The sequence below is a fragment of the Lissotriton vulgaris genome, chromosome 2_2 (assembly GCF_964263255.1).
Source record: "Lissotriton vulgaris chromosome 2_2, aLisVul1.2, whole genome shotgun sequence".
NCBI lineage: Eukaryota > Metazoa > Chordata > Amphibia > Caudata > Salamandridae > Lissotriton > Lissotriton vulgaris.
The window spans coordinates 208,842,530-208,858,949 of record NC_141688.1 but is presented as its reverse complement, the minus strand read 5'-3'; the positions used below and the strand labels follow the sequence as shown (position 1 = coordinate 208,858,949).

Genomic DNA, 16,420 nt, shown 5'->3' with positions numbered 1-16,420 from the left:
TAGTGCGACAGAAGGTTTGTAAGCATTACGGCTAAGTAATAGACAGGACCAAGGTTTAATAGGAAGGTCAGATATTACATTGGAGGTTTTAGCTTGAAAGCTGAAGGGGTTGGATGGGGTACTTTCAAGATTAGTGAATTTGAGTGCTGGACTGAGTAGATGTAAAGAGCTAAAATAGAGACAGTGTCTTCGGGATTGATCAGTGGTCAATGATAGTTTTGAAGTGTGGGTGTGGAGATGAGAATCAAAGCATTCAGTGATGTAGGATGTCTTGTTGCAGATCTACTGGGCTTTTCAAATAGAAAATGCAATTGAGTGGTTACCAAGGCAGGACACTGCTTCTTCTGTTTGTTTAATGTTTACTAGTAGAAGGTCTATGAGATTGCAGTGTTTGGTCTGTTGTGTTGGAGATAGGCATGGAATGGTGGAGGGTAAATGCAGCAGTGACACATGATGCATGTGATATACACCAATACTGGTGAACCCTAACAGGAAAGGAAGATTTTGAGCAATTTTATTCCCCAGAGACAAGAAAGTAGTTCTAAATAGAGGTTTACAATGTATGTAATGCATTTTAACTGAACTGTTGTCAGGGGCCAGACAGAGTGAACTGCATTGTTCTGTGCAGAAGCTGAATTGTGTATGATGTAGGACTAGTCCAGGTGCATCCAGGTCTCCTGACAGAACATGCCCTCAGATTCGAAGTAGGAGAGCACCGGTCATCTTGTTTAGAGAGCTGCCACACCACTCCCTTTTAGCTCAGAATGCTGGAAACACAAGCCACTGGAGAGAACCAGCCTACTACTGGCTACCGTAATTCCGTAGAAGGGCATCAAAAATAGTTTTTTTACTATACCTGTCTAAGTCTGGTAAACCCCACTTTTAGTGACGCATTTATATGCTTACCAGTCCCAGAATTCTGTACCTGGGTGGGCCATGAAGAGACGGAGCAGACAAAAAGAGCAGTTTTGTGACATCTGTCGATTTTGGCTGGGACGTCTGTCGAATTTTGACAAGCCTTTGTAATGTTGAGTCTCATTAAGCACTACAAGGAGAGGTATTTGCGACAGGGCATGGGTGCCCAATGGGTTCTAGATGCAGGGTGATGTGCGCCAGGCCTGGGCTTTAACCCTTATCTGCGATACTGCCCACTAGACAGACACGTCACATTGTTATCGCAGTGTATGACCTGTCAATTATGCGGTTCTATGGCACCAAACCTCACCATAAATCATGAAAATCAATGTTTTAAAGTGTGTATTCAAAATTAGAATACCCTTTTGCGAAAGGTTTCAAAACACATTTGAGAGGTAGTATACCAAACCTAGGAGTTATTCCTTTCTATAATTATTTGGAAATTACTAGCCCTGTGAAACCTAGACTTCAATTAACGACAAGATATTCTAGTATACTACAGCATACAGCAGTAGGATGGAGTAGTTTTGAATGGAAATGTTACTAATTTAATGTTCATTAAAAAATGCACGTCAGAGCACTTGCTGTAGTTAGCCTCTGACATTTACAAACTCCACTGACTCACGTCTGATTATCATGCACAGACACCACCTCAATGGCATTACAGGATGTGAAAATTATACATTTTGCTCTTGTTTGATCCAAATGCAGATCCAGCTGCAGGAAACTGTTCAACTTAGCTTTCACTCAGGGCTGACTGCAGGGACACACAACAGCCACTGTCCAACAAGAGTCAGAGCCAACTGGCAAAGGTACTGTATATGAAGAAGTGTCTAGTTTCTTGCAATATTTTAAAACGGAACCCTTTTGGCTCTGAACAGACTCTGTAGAGCTGTGATATAGAAGTCAGAGGTAATGCCATGAAAGCTTGTTTTAGTATGTAGCGTTCTCAGTTACACCCAGCATAATAAAGACGTGTAAAACTAACTTCCAAGTGTGGTGTGGTTATTGGCGGGTACCCAGGATGGGAGGACGCTAACAATTGGAGGTACAATGCTAGTTAAAACTGGTATAACAATTTTGTTTTAAAAGCTGGCACTTGACTTGGTTCTAACCATGTGTGGCAGCAGAAACATTACCACTGCTGCAGAGGAGCCCTGTTATACTCTTGTTGAAGATTAGACTTTCATAGTTAGAAAGGTAATTTTGTGAAGTTGGCTTTTAGAGCACTCTTGTAAGAAACGGGGGTCTCTAGCTGGCAGTGGCTTATGTTATGTTATGGGGCCTTATATCGCGCACAGCTGCTCCAGCGAAGGAGCGTCCTGGCGCTTGACAAGGTAAACAACACAACACAACTAAGAAAACAGCAGACTAAAAAAAGAGCCAACAGGCTTAAGGAAATAGAAAGGTCTTAATGGCCCTACGAAATGAGAGGAGATCATCCAGCGCACGACTCTTTAAAGGCAGGGAGTTCCACAAGACAGCAGCCCGAACTCGAAATGAGCGGCCTCCAGCTCGGCTAAGCTTAAACCGAGGTACCACTGCGAGTTCATGGCCCAAAGATCTTAAAGAACGGGCAGGAACATACGGGGACAAAAGGTTCGTAAGAATCTGGGCAGAGGAGCCCTTGAGGATTTTGTAAGAAAGGCAAAGCACTTTAAATTGAATCTTCTGCTTAACCGGCAGCCAATGAAGGGAACGCAAAGTGTTGGCAACGGAACAGAACCTGGGTAGACCCACCACTGCTCTGGCTGCCGCGTTCTGAACACGTTGCAGATGTATGATTTCAGCCTGGTTAACCCCTACCAGGAGAGAGCTGGCGTAGTCAAGCCGAGAAACCACCGTCGCCTGCACCACAAGCTGCCTGGTCGAGGCATCACAAAATTTCAAGACTGGTCTTAGACCTCGCAAAATGCCAAAACAGTATGCAGCAGTTCTCTTGGTGTGAGAGACGAAGCTAAGGGCAGTCGGGGTGGTCCCAAGTTCAGGAGGCCACCATATGTCGCCCCAAAGTTCCGCCTGCTTGCCGATGATCATGATCTCAGTTTTTTTTGCGTTCAGCTGGAGACAGTTGGAATTCATCCAGCTGGCAACCGCCCGCAGTCCATTCTGGAACCTTGGGGCATCCAAGCGAGAGTCCCCGCTGAGCGTGACCGCCAACTGAGTGTCGTCAGCATATGAGACCATAGTTATGCCCCACTGCTTGACGACATCAGACAAAGGCCTCACGTATAGATTGAACAACGTGGGGCTCAGCAAGTATCCCTGGGGAACCCCAAGGCCCAGAGGGTGGAATTTGGACTGGTGGGGCGGAATAGCCACGCAGAAAGATCGATCGGCAAGAAAAGAGCAAAACCACTGGAGGGCAGTCCCTATGATGCCAACTTCCTCCAGGCGCTGAAGAAGAATCCTGTGAGAGACGGTGTCAAAGGCGGCGCTAAGATCTGATAAAACAAGCGCCGGCGTTTGACCCGAATCTAGCACCGTGCACAGGTGTTCCACCATGGAGAGAAGGGCTGTCTCCGTGCTGTGGCCAGCACAGAAACCGGTCTGCGTAGGGTCCAAGATATTGGCCCGCGAGAGATAGTCTGAAAGGGCCATATTCACATGGGCCTCCGCCACTTTCGCAGGCCACGGAAGAAGGGATATCGGACGGTAGTTCTCTGGTTTGAGAGGATCTAAAGAAGGCTTCTTCAGGATGGGTGTAACCACCGCCTGCTTCCACTTGGCGGGGACCATACCTGAAGCAAGCGAAAGATTGATCAGATAACACACCGGTAAAAGATCAAAAGATGACGGGTCCCTAAACAAAGCCGGTCTTTGCGGATCAGCCGGAGAACCAGACTTGATTTGCTGAGCCAGTCGATTAAAACTCTCAGGCAACAGGCAGGGAAGAGTATGCAGAACACTATGCTCCTGGGGACTAGGAGAGAGTCCAGCATACAGTGTAGCAGTAGGGAAGGCTCGATAGATGGCTTGGACCTTCAAGAAAGAAGGTCGCCAGGGCCTCACAATGTGTAATAGAGCAAGTTTCACTAATAGAGGCCTTTTTTGCCATCAGATCTTTAAGAGCCTTAAAAATGGATTTAGAGGGATTCGAGCTATTGCGGAATTCAAGAGAATAGAACGCTGCGCGAGCTCTACAGACAGCGTGGTGATAAGATTTAATAGTGGTAAGATATGAGGCTTTTTTACTGCTATCATATGATTTCCGCCATTCTCTTTCTGCGCGTCTGCACGTACTTTTGAGAGCGCGTAAGGATCCGTCATACCAAGGGCTAGGGTCCCTTGAGCCACATTTGCTCAGAGTCACCCGAATGAGGCAATCAAGAGCCCGAGTGACCCACTCGCAGAAGAGGTTATAGCCCGTTTCCACATTGTCTAACGGGCCCAGCGGGTCCTCAGACAAAATGCGGTAGAAATCCTCTAATCTGAGTTTATTCCAGTGTCATCTAGGGACGACTCTGGCCATAGGTTTAGTGGGGTGCTCATACAATTGGCACTGAATCGTCACTAAGAAATGATCAGTCCAGGCCAGGGAGGTAGAAGTTGTAACCCTGGCCTCTGCAAGATTCGTAAAAAAAGGGTCCAGAGTATGTCCTCCCACATGAGTGGGATAAGTGACCAGTTGAGACAGTTGAAAGGCCTCCAAGTCGGCCAGAGTGCTACTGACAGCAGGGGTGATCAAAGTGGAGATTCAAATCCCCCAAGATGGAAAAATACAGCGCATCCTACAGCCAGCGTACTAATAGCGCCTGGGAGTGCCTCCTTGAACGCCACGTCACTACCCGGAGGGCGGTAGATCAACATGCCAGAGAAGGAAAAATGGGGGCTGATTGAAATCTTAAAAGAAGCACTTTCACAGCCAGCAATTTTTAAACCTCTCCAATCACAGGGGTAGCAAGACCTGACAGCAAGCGCTATTCCCCCACCTCTAGTGGAGCGATTAAGCGTGTACACCGAATACTCAGAGGGGAAAGCCAAGTTGAGAATAGCCGTGTCAGCCTCCTGCAAACAAGTCACAGTAATACAAAAAATATCGGGTGACTCATCCTTGATAAGATCATGGATTGCTTGGTAGTGTTTCACCAGCGACCTAACATTCAGGTTCCAAATGCTAAGCTCACGCGAGGGGCATTTACTCCTAGGTACTGACGCCTTACCCACAGAACGGGAAAGAGCGGGGGTACAAAGCGACCACCTACCGCAAACGCACTGGTAGGGGCCACACAAGGGACTAACCGGAGCCATATCACACCTGAGGACTTGCTGTCTGATGGACAGTAAATCGTCTCTCGAGTAGCTGATCATCGCAACCACCAATGTGCCGAAAGATAGAGGTCCTGCCCTGTCCAGCGCGTCCTTAACGCGGACGGGCGCAGACAGGCAGGACTCTGGCACGACTCAGGCTAAGCGAAGGCGCGCCCGCTGCGCGATCCCGCTGCGCTTAGTAGGGAGCATTAAATTGGCTTACACCCAAGAACACCCATGATCGCCCCCTTGGTAGCTTGCCACAAACAGTCAGGCTTCCCACAAATAGGAAATTAAATTGTACATACAATAAGAAAGTGTGGTTTGTTTTTTCTTCCTACTTTGAGGCAAACCTAACTTGCTGCACAATATTAAAAACCAGTTAAATGGAAATAACTAGATTTTATATGTGGTTATAAATACCCCACGTCTAAGCGGAAGGATGAAAGTTTGAGTCAATGGTTTTGTATAGCACTACTGCACCCGTTTTTCGTCAAAAATACTTTGTGCTAAAACAAACACATCCATAGTTTCTGTGGACTGACCGTGCTTGACCTTTTAAAAGGGATATCTTTCCTTATGTATGCTGGATTTTGTGTCATTTTTAGTCTGGTTCTATTTAAATAAAGATTTGTTATTTTTCTAAACTGGCGTGGACTCAGTTTGTAGTCTTTTCACTGTATTACTGTGTTTGCATGTACAAATGCTTCACACACTGCCTCTGAGATAACTTAGAAGCAGTGTGTGAAGCATTTGTTCAGTCCACAGAAACTATGGATGTGTTGTTTTAGCACAAAGTTTTTTTGATGCATCAAAATCAGACGAAAAACGGGTGCAGTAGTGCTATAAAAAACCATGGACTCAAACTTTCATTCTTCCACTTAGACGTGGGGTATTTATCACTACATTATTTCCATTTAACTGGTTTTTAATATTGTGCAGCACGTTAGGAATTGCCTCAACATAGGAAGAAAAAACAAACCACACTTTATTGTATGTACAATTTAATTATCTATTCGTGGGAAGCCAAAATCATTTCAGGATCGTTTCTATTGGGTCACTGGTTATGATATATAATTGGCGTGTAGCGTACACCCCTCCTGTTCATTTGTGCATGAAATCAGATGGTTTCACATCTGCAACAATGGCCAGCCATTACTTCGTAACCCTGAAAGATTAAGGCATTACAAAACAACCGTTTGCAATGCAGTATGTCTCCCATTAGTAAAAATGTGAGTAAATTAGTTGCAAATGCCATTTTATTTCGTTTAAAATTATGCCAGCTATAGCATAATAAGCACAGACATTCCTTTCACAAAGGAAAGGGTGCAGTACCACAGGCTGTTACTAGGTGTCCCTTTAATGAAGGAAGAGGTGCAATACCAGGGATACCTAGTAAACCTGTGGTACTGCACCCTTTCCTTCATTACAGGAAACGGCCTGTTGTACTGCACCCTTTCCTTTTGTAAAAGAATTTCTTTTGTTACAGTCAATGGAAACCAAGAGTGGTGTAACACCACGATCTCCTGCCTGGTATACGATGGGATTAAATCTTAGCATTTCCAGCACTCTAATTGAAGCTTCTAATGAATCAATAGGAAGAGGGGACTGAGTGTAATATGCCGTTTATGAGGGGAGATTAAACGTACTTTTGATTTGCAGTTGTGGGCATAATGCTGCTAACGGAGTGGTTGATTTAACCAGCATAGAGCCTATGATGTATACATATTATTGGTTTGTTTAGAATGTTTGGTGAACTAAACTAAAAACCAAAAAAAACAGGAGCGCCAAACAGCCGCAATCTGCTAGGTGAGAGGAGTCTGATACGATGGCTCGACACTAAACTGGATAGTCATACCCTGATGGGAGGAGCGGCCACTGCGCAATGGGAAGGAGCAGTGCGTCCGACCAAAAGAAACCATTAGTGAAATCACTATGGGGCAGTACAGACACAGAAAGGAGGGACTATCACAAGCAAACACCAACAAGTCAGCATTTCTGAATGCCACAGATAACAACCAATGGCTATCGGGGGATGGGTTAAAAGCCCACAGAAGAGATGTACTAGGTCTTGCAGACAGCGCAAGCGCTGTTGAGGATCGACCTAAAAACAGCAGACAGGCTGACTACATGTAAATGGCCTTGGGAGGTACTTATCCGCCTGCCCCCTCCAACCCTCCTTTCACCCCCGGACTCTCCAATCAGGCCGGTGTTGAATTTGGATCTTTGATTATCTCTGATAAAAGGAGAAACTTTTAAATAGTGTGCTTACCATGGACCCCTTCATACAGCTATACCATGCTATACCTGCCAGCTCTGAGCAATTCTGGGCTGCCTCTGGATGTCCTAAACTAGTTGTGGAGACCAACTCTGGCACAGGGCGTAAGAAGTCACTAACTCTCAAAGTCATCCTTGGCCCACGATCCACTGGAGAAGTGTGGCTCACGGTGTAGAGCAGGCAGACCCAGAAGCTGAGGTCAGACCCGGGACCAGGGTTCAATTCCCGACGCGGCAGGGTCTTGAGCTCAAATGTCCACTGACTCGACAATTCTCGCTTCGGTGCCTGACCTAATCATGGGTTCACACTCTGCAACTCTGGGCATTAAGCTTGCTTAATCTCCACAACGGCCCCCTGCGGCGGGATGCCTGGCTTTCACCTTGGGGATGCCCTTTAGGGGCTATCTCACAGGGAAAAAGCCAGGACGGGTTCCCAAGGCAAGCGGCGGGAAACCTCCGGGTAGCTGTGCGCTCAATAAATGCAATAATAATAATAATAATGTCATACAACAATCCAGTCTTTAAATAACTTGATGACTAGTAGTCTTATGACCGATGGGCAGGCTAGGAGACCTCCTGCAGTGCATTAAATTAGCCTGGATTGTAATACTCACAGTGAGACCATTCTCAGGAGCAGTACTGTAACTTCGCAGTCCTTACCTGAACCAAACAGGCCCAGAAGCACAGCCGACACGGCCAGCAGAACACCAACACCGCTCATTTGGACCCGCGCCATGTTTTTCTTGCTGAAGAAAAAGAAATAAAACAAAACAGCGTTTGACAAAGTGAAAAGTTTTTGTTTCGTATAGGGAGCAAAAATCTTTGCGCACTGCCCATTATGTGATATTCTTATGTAATGATAATCGGGTATTGATAATAGTGTGAGGATAATCATGTACTGATAATAAGCATACACCTTATGGAATACTCCCTTTTCATTTGTAAAACACTCTAACCTATGGCTAATATCTGTGCTATTTAAAAAGGCACAAATAAATGGAGAAGTTAAATATATACTGCATCATGGTTGCCCTTAAGTTGAGAGGTAAGGCTAGAGAAAAGAAAAGCATGACTAGCAGGGCCCTTATTATATATCGGGCAAACTGTTCATGCTTTGTCACAACGCACTATTAGACGGATGCACCAAGCGCACACATGTACAATGCGCCAAATTACAACGAAAGCTATGTCCATAGGGCAGCGGATTCAGTGAAATTTGGAGCAGCAGCTTCAATCAGCCTCTACAAGTTTTACTGTGCAGGCAGCGCAGTAACGCCCTGCATTTTAGAGCGGGAACAGAGATCTCCTTGCAGGCGGGTGCAGTGATTGACCGCAACCTCTTGAAGGTAGATGTCTGTAGGAGGAGTTCCCGCTTAAAGGTGGATGTCTGTAGGAGGAGTAAAAGGGACGTCGCCTCTAGTGGGCTGCCCTCAGGAGCACTATTAGCGCCCCTCCTGACTGCTTTATTTTGGCTTTGCACCCACATCCATAATATGGCACAGGCGCAGATGCATAGAGAAGAACTCATTTGGATGAGTGCGGCAGCAACAAATGATGTACGGAATGCTAAATGAATCAAACAATCCCCCCCAGTCAAGAGATCTCGGTTAAATCCATCGTTCTTTTGCTCACTACACCAGCTCAGTTTGGCCTAAGGCATATGCAAATCGGTCTGGACCCTGTCCCCCTATGAATAGTCCAACTCGAACTGCCAAGTCAGTTCCTCCATTGACCGGAAACAAGTATTCTCGGTCCGGTTTCCGCGCAACACCCCATATCAGCTAGGATAGCTTGAATCCAGCAGCAAACACAGCATGGGACCCATGTCTTGGCATTCTCATCCCACTTAGAGTGAAAAGTGCTGCAGCACCAAATGATGGATGGAATGCTGAATGAATTAAATACTTGGCATTCACAGGACACTGGTGAGCTTGCAAGAGTTTATTTTCCAATAAGCGGATTTATTAGACACCGTTTCAAATTTATACCGGCCTCGGTCTTCCCTTGGTTTGATTATAGTCTGTACAAGGGCACCAAGGAAAGAAATTCAGAAGATACAAGGAATCAAACATTGAGAGTCTGTCTGAACTTAAATAAATCATGCCACATTACTCTCTCAATGTATTGCTTATTCCGGATGTAATGTGTAATTGTTATAATTTTTCACAACATTGCGCAACCTAATGTAAAGCGCTCTCATACCTACGGGTCTAGCTGTTTGTATCCATGAATATCTGCTATTCTTGTTCATTGTCTCTGTGCTTGTGTCTTACTATGCTTGGATATAACATGTAACTTGTGATTAAATTGATCCTCATGTAAAGCGCTCTGATATCCTTCGGGATCTGGTTTGCGCTATATAAAACTTTATAAATAAATAAAATAAATAAATTCGCCCTGAGTCAAGAAGTCTGAGGCACATCGATCATTCTTTTGATCACTTTGCCAGCCAGTTTGGATCCAGCCATATGCAAATCATTTGCATGTGGTCAGATCCTCCTGCAAATGAGGGTATGCCCTCTCGAGATGGCGCTGGCGGGGTCCTCCTCCGTGAAGGGATACAGCTGCAACAGAGGTTTGATGGGGTCTGCAGTACACCATTCTCTCGATTCCAGCTTCAGGTAAGCAGACAGTGGTGTCACCAAATGCTCAGGTACTTTTCGTCTACTGGTAATGGGTTTGTGAGGCTGAAGGCACCCCAGGGGTAAAAAGAAGTGCTCTCCTTTCACTGGGTTTTTTACCTCACACTTTTGTTTAAAATTTACATTTTAAAAGAAAATCTGCAATTCTCATATAGACGAAAGATATAGCTGTGGTTGCATCTGAGAAACAAAATCACAAACTAGATGTTTTTGCTAAAAAGTTGTCTCAATTGTCAAAAAGTAAGATTCTTTTTAAACTTCCCAAAAATGTGCATGGTTTGTGCGAGTTCAAAAGGCATATACAAATGTATACCTTGAACAACAAGGATGACTGTTCACCTTAAACCCACAATCAAGGGTTGCCGCACTGTCATTGTTAACTACACGCCTTTGCCTCACCTGCAGTGCCAGCACAGCTAAGGCTAACAGCTGCTATAAAAATACAATATTTATTGAACCATCTTGCTAAATGCAACAAGTTATTAGAAACCGGGGACCCCCAATGAGTTATTACTGGAAGCCGGGTACCACGGCCAAAGCAATTTCGATCATTTGAGCCACAAATCAAAGCATATATATATATATAAATTAAAAATCACACTCTTAATGGAAATGAGGAGCTTCTAAATTCAATTAAGGAACCCATCATCTATTCTATACATTGTTTGATGCAATTGCACTATCTCACAAGTCAATCTACGGATACCAACTTAATTGTTAGCCTCCAAGTTCAAATGAATTCCAATTTACAGACCATTTTAACATTTTTAATTTTGCTTTTTATATTCTGTTTACTAATCTGTTAATATTATTTTATTTTCTAGGCAGTGGCTTTCAAGCTAATCTGGCTGAAGAGGGGTGAAAACCCGAAACCGGTCCTAGAATGCTTGTTTCTTGGTAGCACAACTCCAGTGACAGGAAAAACTAGCTGGACGGCTGTCTGCAGAACAGTGGGCCTCATGCGAATGTGATGTGTGCTCCAATAACCAACGATATAGCGCCCACTCATTGCACTCGTGTCCAACCAGCAAGTGCAACACTTTACTCCCCATGTAATAGCGTATACTTACATCTTATTTTGTAGGTATCTGAAGATGAGATACTGAAACGAAGATGTAAAGGAAAAGCAGCAGACAGGCAAACAATGGATATAACAGCCAGACCCAGCTTTTTAAACTTCTAGACAGTCTGTACAATTTTGGCTGAAGGAAACGGCAGTGCTTAACAGGGTCATAAACTCTGAAATGTGGTTAGATGTATGAGAAAGTACGACAGGGGTGCAATGAATCACGTGATGGCCAAGGGCTGACGTTTGGGACCAAGGGTCACAAGTGTGTGTCACCAACAAGCTGAGATGCAGGGTTTAGACCATCATTAAAAGGAAGAATAATAAATTGGCCAAAACTAATATTTTTGGATAATCATACAGTAGTCTCTCCTCCGCTCCCTGCACGATAACGTTTTCAGGATACAGAGGCCTGTACCTGCAAGAACTGCCACGGTAAGCCATGATGCCTGCAACTGTTGTGCCAGAGACAGGGAAAGACCGGTAGACAAGCGAGCACGAGGGAAGCAGGAAATGATGCCACACACTTACGCTCCGCCACAGACAAAAAGAATGGACAGACCTAGAGACTTGTATGTTTTGCAAAGTGAATACGGTGAGCTGTGCACAAAGAAAGGCGCGCAAACGCCATTGTTAAATTGGAGGCTCAGCATGGTGCGCTTTAAAAATAAAAATCGTCAAGTTTATTAACGTGAATACGGCGAGCCGCGCATAAAGAAAGGAGTCCGGCCACCATAGTTCAAGTAAAAGGGCAGCATTGGGCACTTCAAAAAAATAATTAATAACTACTTTCCATCTTTACATTTTAAATAAAAAAACGGCGTCACCACTAGATTTGACAAGTAGGAGGGAGCGAGCATTAACAGATATAGAGAGCAGCGTTCATAATTACGAGGGGCAAGCTAGTATTTGCGCAAATGAGTTCCTGAGCTAAATGGAAAAAACAGTGCACAGGCCGTAATAAACGACATAAGTAAATCCATATGCAAGAGGGGCAGTCCTCATGGGAGGTTACAAAAGAAACAAGCATTTGCAAAGCGACAGGTATCGCTATTACACGAGTTTAAGCTATTGGCATTATAAATGACAATGCCTTTGAACCAAAACATAAATAAAAGGCATGGTCATTTGCAACGCCAATAGCTCAGACATGTGTAAATGCAAGACCTATTGCATTGTAAATGCTTGTTTTGTTAGTTATCCAGCCTCCATATATTCAAAACTGCCAACCTAAAAGATTTACTAATCAACACTATGCCTAGAAAAATGATGCCTCCACCACAAAATCCATTGTGGAACCTACCTCCTGTTTCCAGCCACTTCCCTTGTGGACCATGTGAAGTCTGCCCACTTACTAGTGCGACAAAAACTGTCACACTGACCAATACCCTAATGTGGACACAAAAGAAACACACAAGAATAGCATATATCTTATCACTTGCCCTTGCCATCGCCAATATGGAGGCATGACAACCAGTCCTGCTAAAACCAGGACCCCGAGCATAGGAGCAATATAAGATGCAAGAAGACGAATACAAAAATGTGTGGCCATATCTATGAATTCAAACACACAAAGAATGATCTACACTGGACCATACTGGAAGCATGCCCCCAAATATCAAAAGAAGCCCTATTTAGGAAATAACAAAACTGGGTCTTTAAACTTTCCACACCCGAGTGGTCTCGATGATATACCATGGGCAGAACTAAATCAATCAAGTTAACCGTCTCTTCCATACCCACAATATTATGTTTTGCTATAACAATTTAATATGCGCACTACTACCCGGAGGTGTCTAGGCGCTCACGGTCTACCATGCTAGGTCAGGAAAAGCTAATTTCTAAATAACCATGTCTTGAGCAGTTTCCTGAACTCAAGCAGGGATGAAGTCTTCCTAAGGGAGAGTGGAAGGGCGTTCCATTCCTTTATAGTGTTGTAGCTGAAAACCTTCCCACCCCCCCCCCCAGTTAGTTTTTGGGTGGGCATCAGGTAGGCATTTGCTGAACGAAGCAATCTGTTGGGAGAATACCAGCTAAAAAGGTCCAACAGAAATCGTGGTCCTACTCTATGCAATGCCTTGTACGCAGTGCAAAGAGCCTTAAATTTGATTCGCTCACAAACTAGTAACCAGTGCAATTCCCGAATGCCTGCTCTGATAGACTGGCATTTAGGAACATCCAAGGCCAGTCTAGCCGCGTCGTTATGTACTGCCTGCAACATTCTAAGTAAATTGGATTGTAAGTTAATATACACCCCATTACAGTAATTCAATTTGGATAAGACGAAAGGTCAGTACTGTTTTTCTTGTATTTATGGGGATAAAAGGCAGAATTGTACGTACAATTCTGATAGTAAGGAAGGAGGAGCAGAATACCACCTTATAAACTTTGGACTTCATGTTGAGCTCTGTATCTATGATGACCTCCAAATTCCTTGGCTTGGCTACTGGTGTAGGAGTAGGGCCTAGTGTGTTTGGCCACCAAACTGGTGACCACTGAGGGGAAAGGTTTCCAAATAACACCACCACAGTTTTTCCTGAGTTCAACTTTAGGCATTGCCAGCCCATCCAGTTGCTCAGGGGACAGTCATGTAGTTTGATGGAGTAGTCGATGTCCTTGTCTACTGCTGAAATAACCAACTGAGTGTCGTCGGCATAGGAGGTGTGAATTAAATCAAAGCTACTAATCAAGGAATCTAATTCGGGAACATAAATATTAAAAAGCGTAGAGCTTAAAGAGGACCCCTGAGGTGCCCCACATGGCAAGATAAAAAGGTGCCGATGCCCAATTGCACAGATTGAGTTTGATCCGAAAGAAATGAGGTTAAAAGGCAGAGGGCCCTTCCTCCTATCCCTACGGTTTTTAAGTGCAAGTGTGCCTAACTTCAGTAATTGGTCCAAGGGTTCTGGCCCTAGGCCCGGGCCTGGCGCCGCTGGGCGCAGACGGGCTTGCCTTAGGCGCGTCTACAGCCTACACTTAAGTAGGTGCACCTGGATAACCGGAGCGTCAGCTGGAGCATCAACCGTGGCGGAAGTGAGGCCCTGGAAGTGTGGGAAATAACTGGTCTTCCCTCCGCAACAATCGGTGCAAACCACGGCGGACCGGGGTAGCCAGGCAGAGATCCAAAATAGCAGCTGAAATGAGCGCTGTCACAGCAGATAAAATGAGGGCACAATACAAATAAAATCAATGATAAGCGTGCTTGAAAGTATTTAAAAAAACATCATGACAAAAGAAACAGTAAGCGAGAGTTTCAAAGTATTTAAAATTTTAAAAGCGGAGGTCAGAGGAACAGAGTACCAGAAAGAGCGTAATTGCACTGGTGACAAACAAACTTAAACTGACTCACAGCAGTGGGCCCTTACAGTAAGTTCCAATACTTTGGCCTGATTGGTAGCTCCAGCTGCACCTCACGCACACATCGTGCTCGTTTATACTGAAAGGTCACTTGAAAATCACTACCCCACATGTTATGACTACACATTATGAATGGGATGAATAGCACCTACACGTAGTGCCACCCTTCACTTCAGTGCTAACTGCTACAACAAATGTTTTGAGCATGGTTGGCTCCACTCACGCAGTACAACCCAGTGCTTTAAATGGGAAAAAATAAGTGCAGGTACTCATCAATTTAAGCAAGGAATGGAGGAGGAGCAATTGTGGGCAGGGGTTAGAGGCGAAGCTTGGAAGCTGGCATTTAATGGGAGACACATTTTCTTGGTGGCAAATGTGCTTGATAATATAGAATTATTTCTGCTATTTGTAGAGTATATATTTTCTCCTCCCATGTGCAAAAAGATAAGTTTATTATTTTGAGAATGTCATACCAATGCAGATTGTCTCTGAGCCTATGCACATATGAAACATAAAGTTCGTAAACTTCCTAGGACAAATTAAACTGCTCAGGTCATGTATAACCTGAACAATAGCTCTGCTGTCTCGCGGAGTGTGATTGACTGGGCAGGGTCTGATTGGACCCTTCACTTTCATTTACAGACAGCTGCAGGGCACCCAAAACCCTAAACAGCGCTTAAGCGATGCAAATGAGCCGCTGCGGGATTTCACAGTATCAGCTACATTCACAGGTATACACTGCCCCTCCCTATATTCTGCCTTCTCTTTATCTGCAGCAGTTGAGCAGAGCACTTTCTGCACAGCAGCACAGACCCCAATGCCATCGAGCCCGCCCTGCCTGACTTTTCCCTTAGAGTACAGGTACTCTCCTCGGCCAAGAAAAAAGTGCCGGTACTCTAAGGGAGAAAAATAAAAAGTGCCGGTACTCCGTACCGGTGAGTACCGGCCCATTTAAAGCACTGGTACAACCACATAACTTCCTAGCACCATTTCTAGAATATCACAGGCGTTATCATCAAGTTCCCATAACACCCCTTTCACCTTGTGTTCCTGTAGTAACACTTGTTAGGAGGTAAGAGCTAGGTTGATTCAGTGGAATATCAGAACATTATCACCTTAGCTTTCTATACTTTACGCATGCTAAAAAAATCCTCTACCAAGATGGCAAATGAAGTTGACGGTCTAGCCACTTTGTGCATGCACGCAGGGCCGGTCCTAGAACTTCTGGGGCCCCGGGCGAAAGGGAAGATGTGAGGCCCCTCTAATTTGCATGTAACATCCAGTCGCGGCCGGCATGACTCGCGGGTGGGGGTCTCGCGGGGTTATTGCGGGAGGGTACGCAGGGGGGGTAATATAAAACAAAACTTCCCTTTCCGGGTCTGGTGTCGTCTCTGCTCTCCTGTAGCCTCCCTTCCCTTTCCTAAGCCAATCACAAAGCTGAAATGACAGCGTTGTGATTGGTCCGGACGGTGACCAGCCAGACCAAAAAGGCCAGAGTGCGCATGACTGGTTTGGTCGGCCCCAGAGGGCCGACCAAACAGTCAGAGCCCTTAGCAGTGTGCAAGCCACTCCTCCCTTGCCCTAGAGCAGAACCCTCCCCCAACCAAACACTTCTGCTTTCTCGCAGTGCGAGAAGCAGAAACATCAAATTTTAGTTTTAGCATTTTATGTTTCTGCTTCTCGCTCTGCAAGAAAGCAGTGGGGTGACACTCCTCCGCCCTAGTGGAGGAGCCATCCTTGGTAACATCACAAGAAGTGACATCACAGAAAGTGACATCGCAGAACAATTGATCTTATTTGGCATCACTAAAGAGATCTAATGTGGATATCAGTAACATGGATAAAAAGATAAATATACAAATTAAATGAGTCCATATATTTTAAAACTGTATTAAATGGATTACATTTGTCA

At 44.8% G+C, this 16,420-nt stretch overlaps 1 protein-coding gene across 1 annotated transcript in view; it reads right to left on the bottom strand.

Annotated features, from left to right (window-relative positions):
* Window positions 1-16,420, bottom strand: part of LOC147729250 (CD59 glycoprotein-like) — a 115,685-nt gene that overhangs the window by 44,693 nt on the left and 54,572 nt on the right. Inside the window, exon 2 of the mRNA XM_086959550.1 lies at window positions 8,104-8,189. Coding sequence (XP_086815676.1) covers window positions 8,104-8,179 — 76 coding nt within the window. The 5' untranslated portion in view covers window positions 8,180-8,189. The remainder of the gene's footprint in view (window positions 1-8,103; window positions 8,190-16,420) is intronic.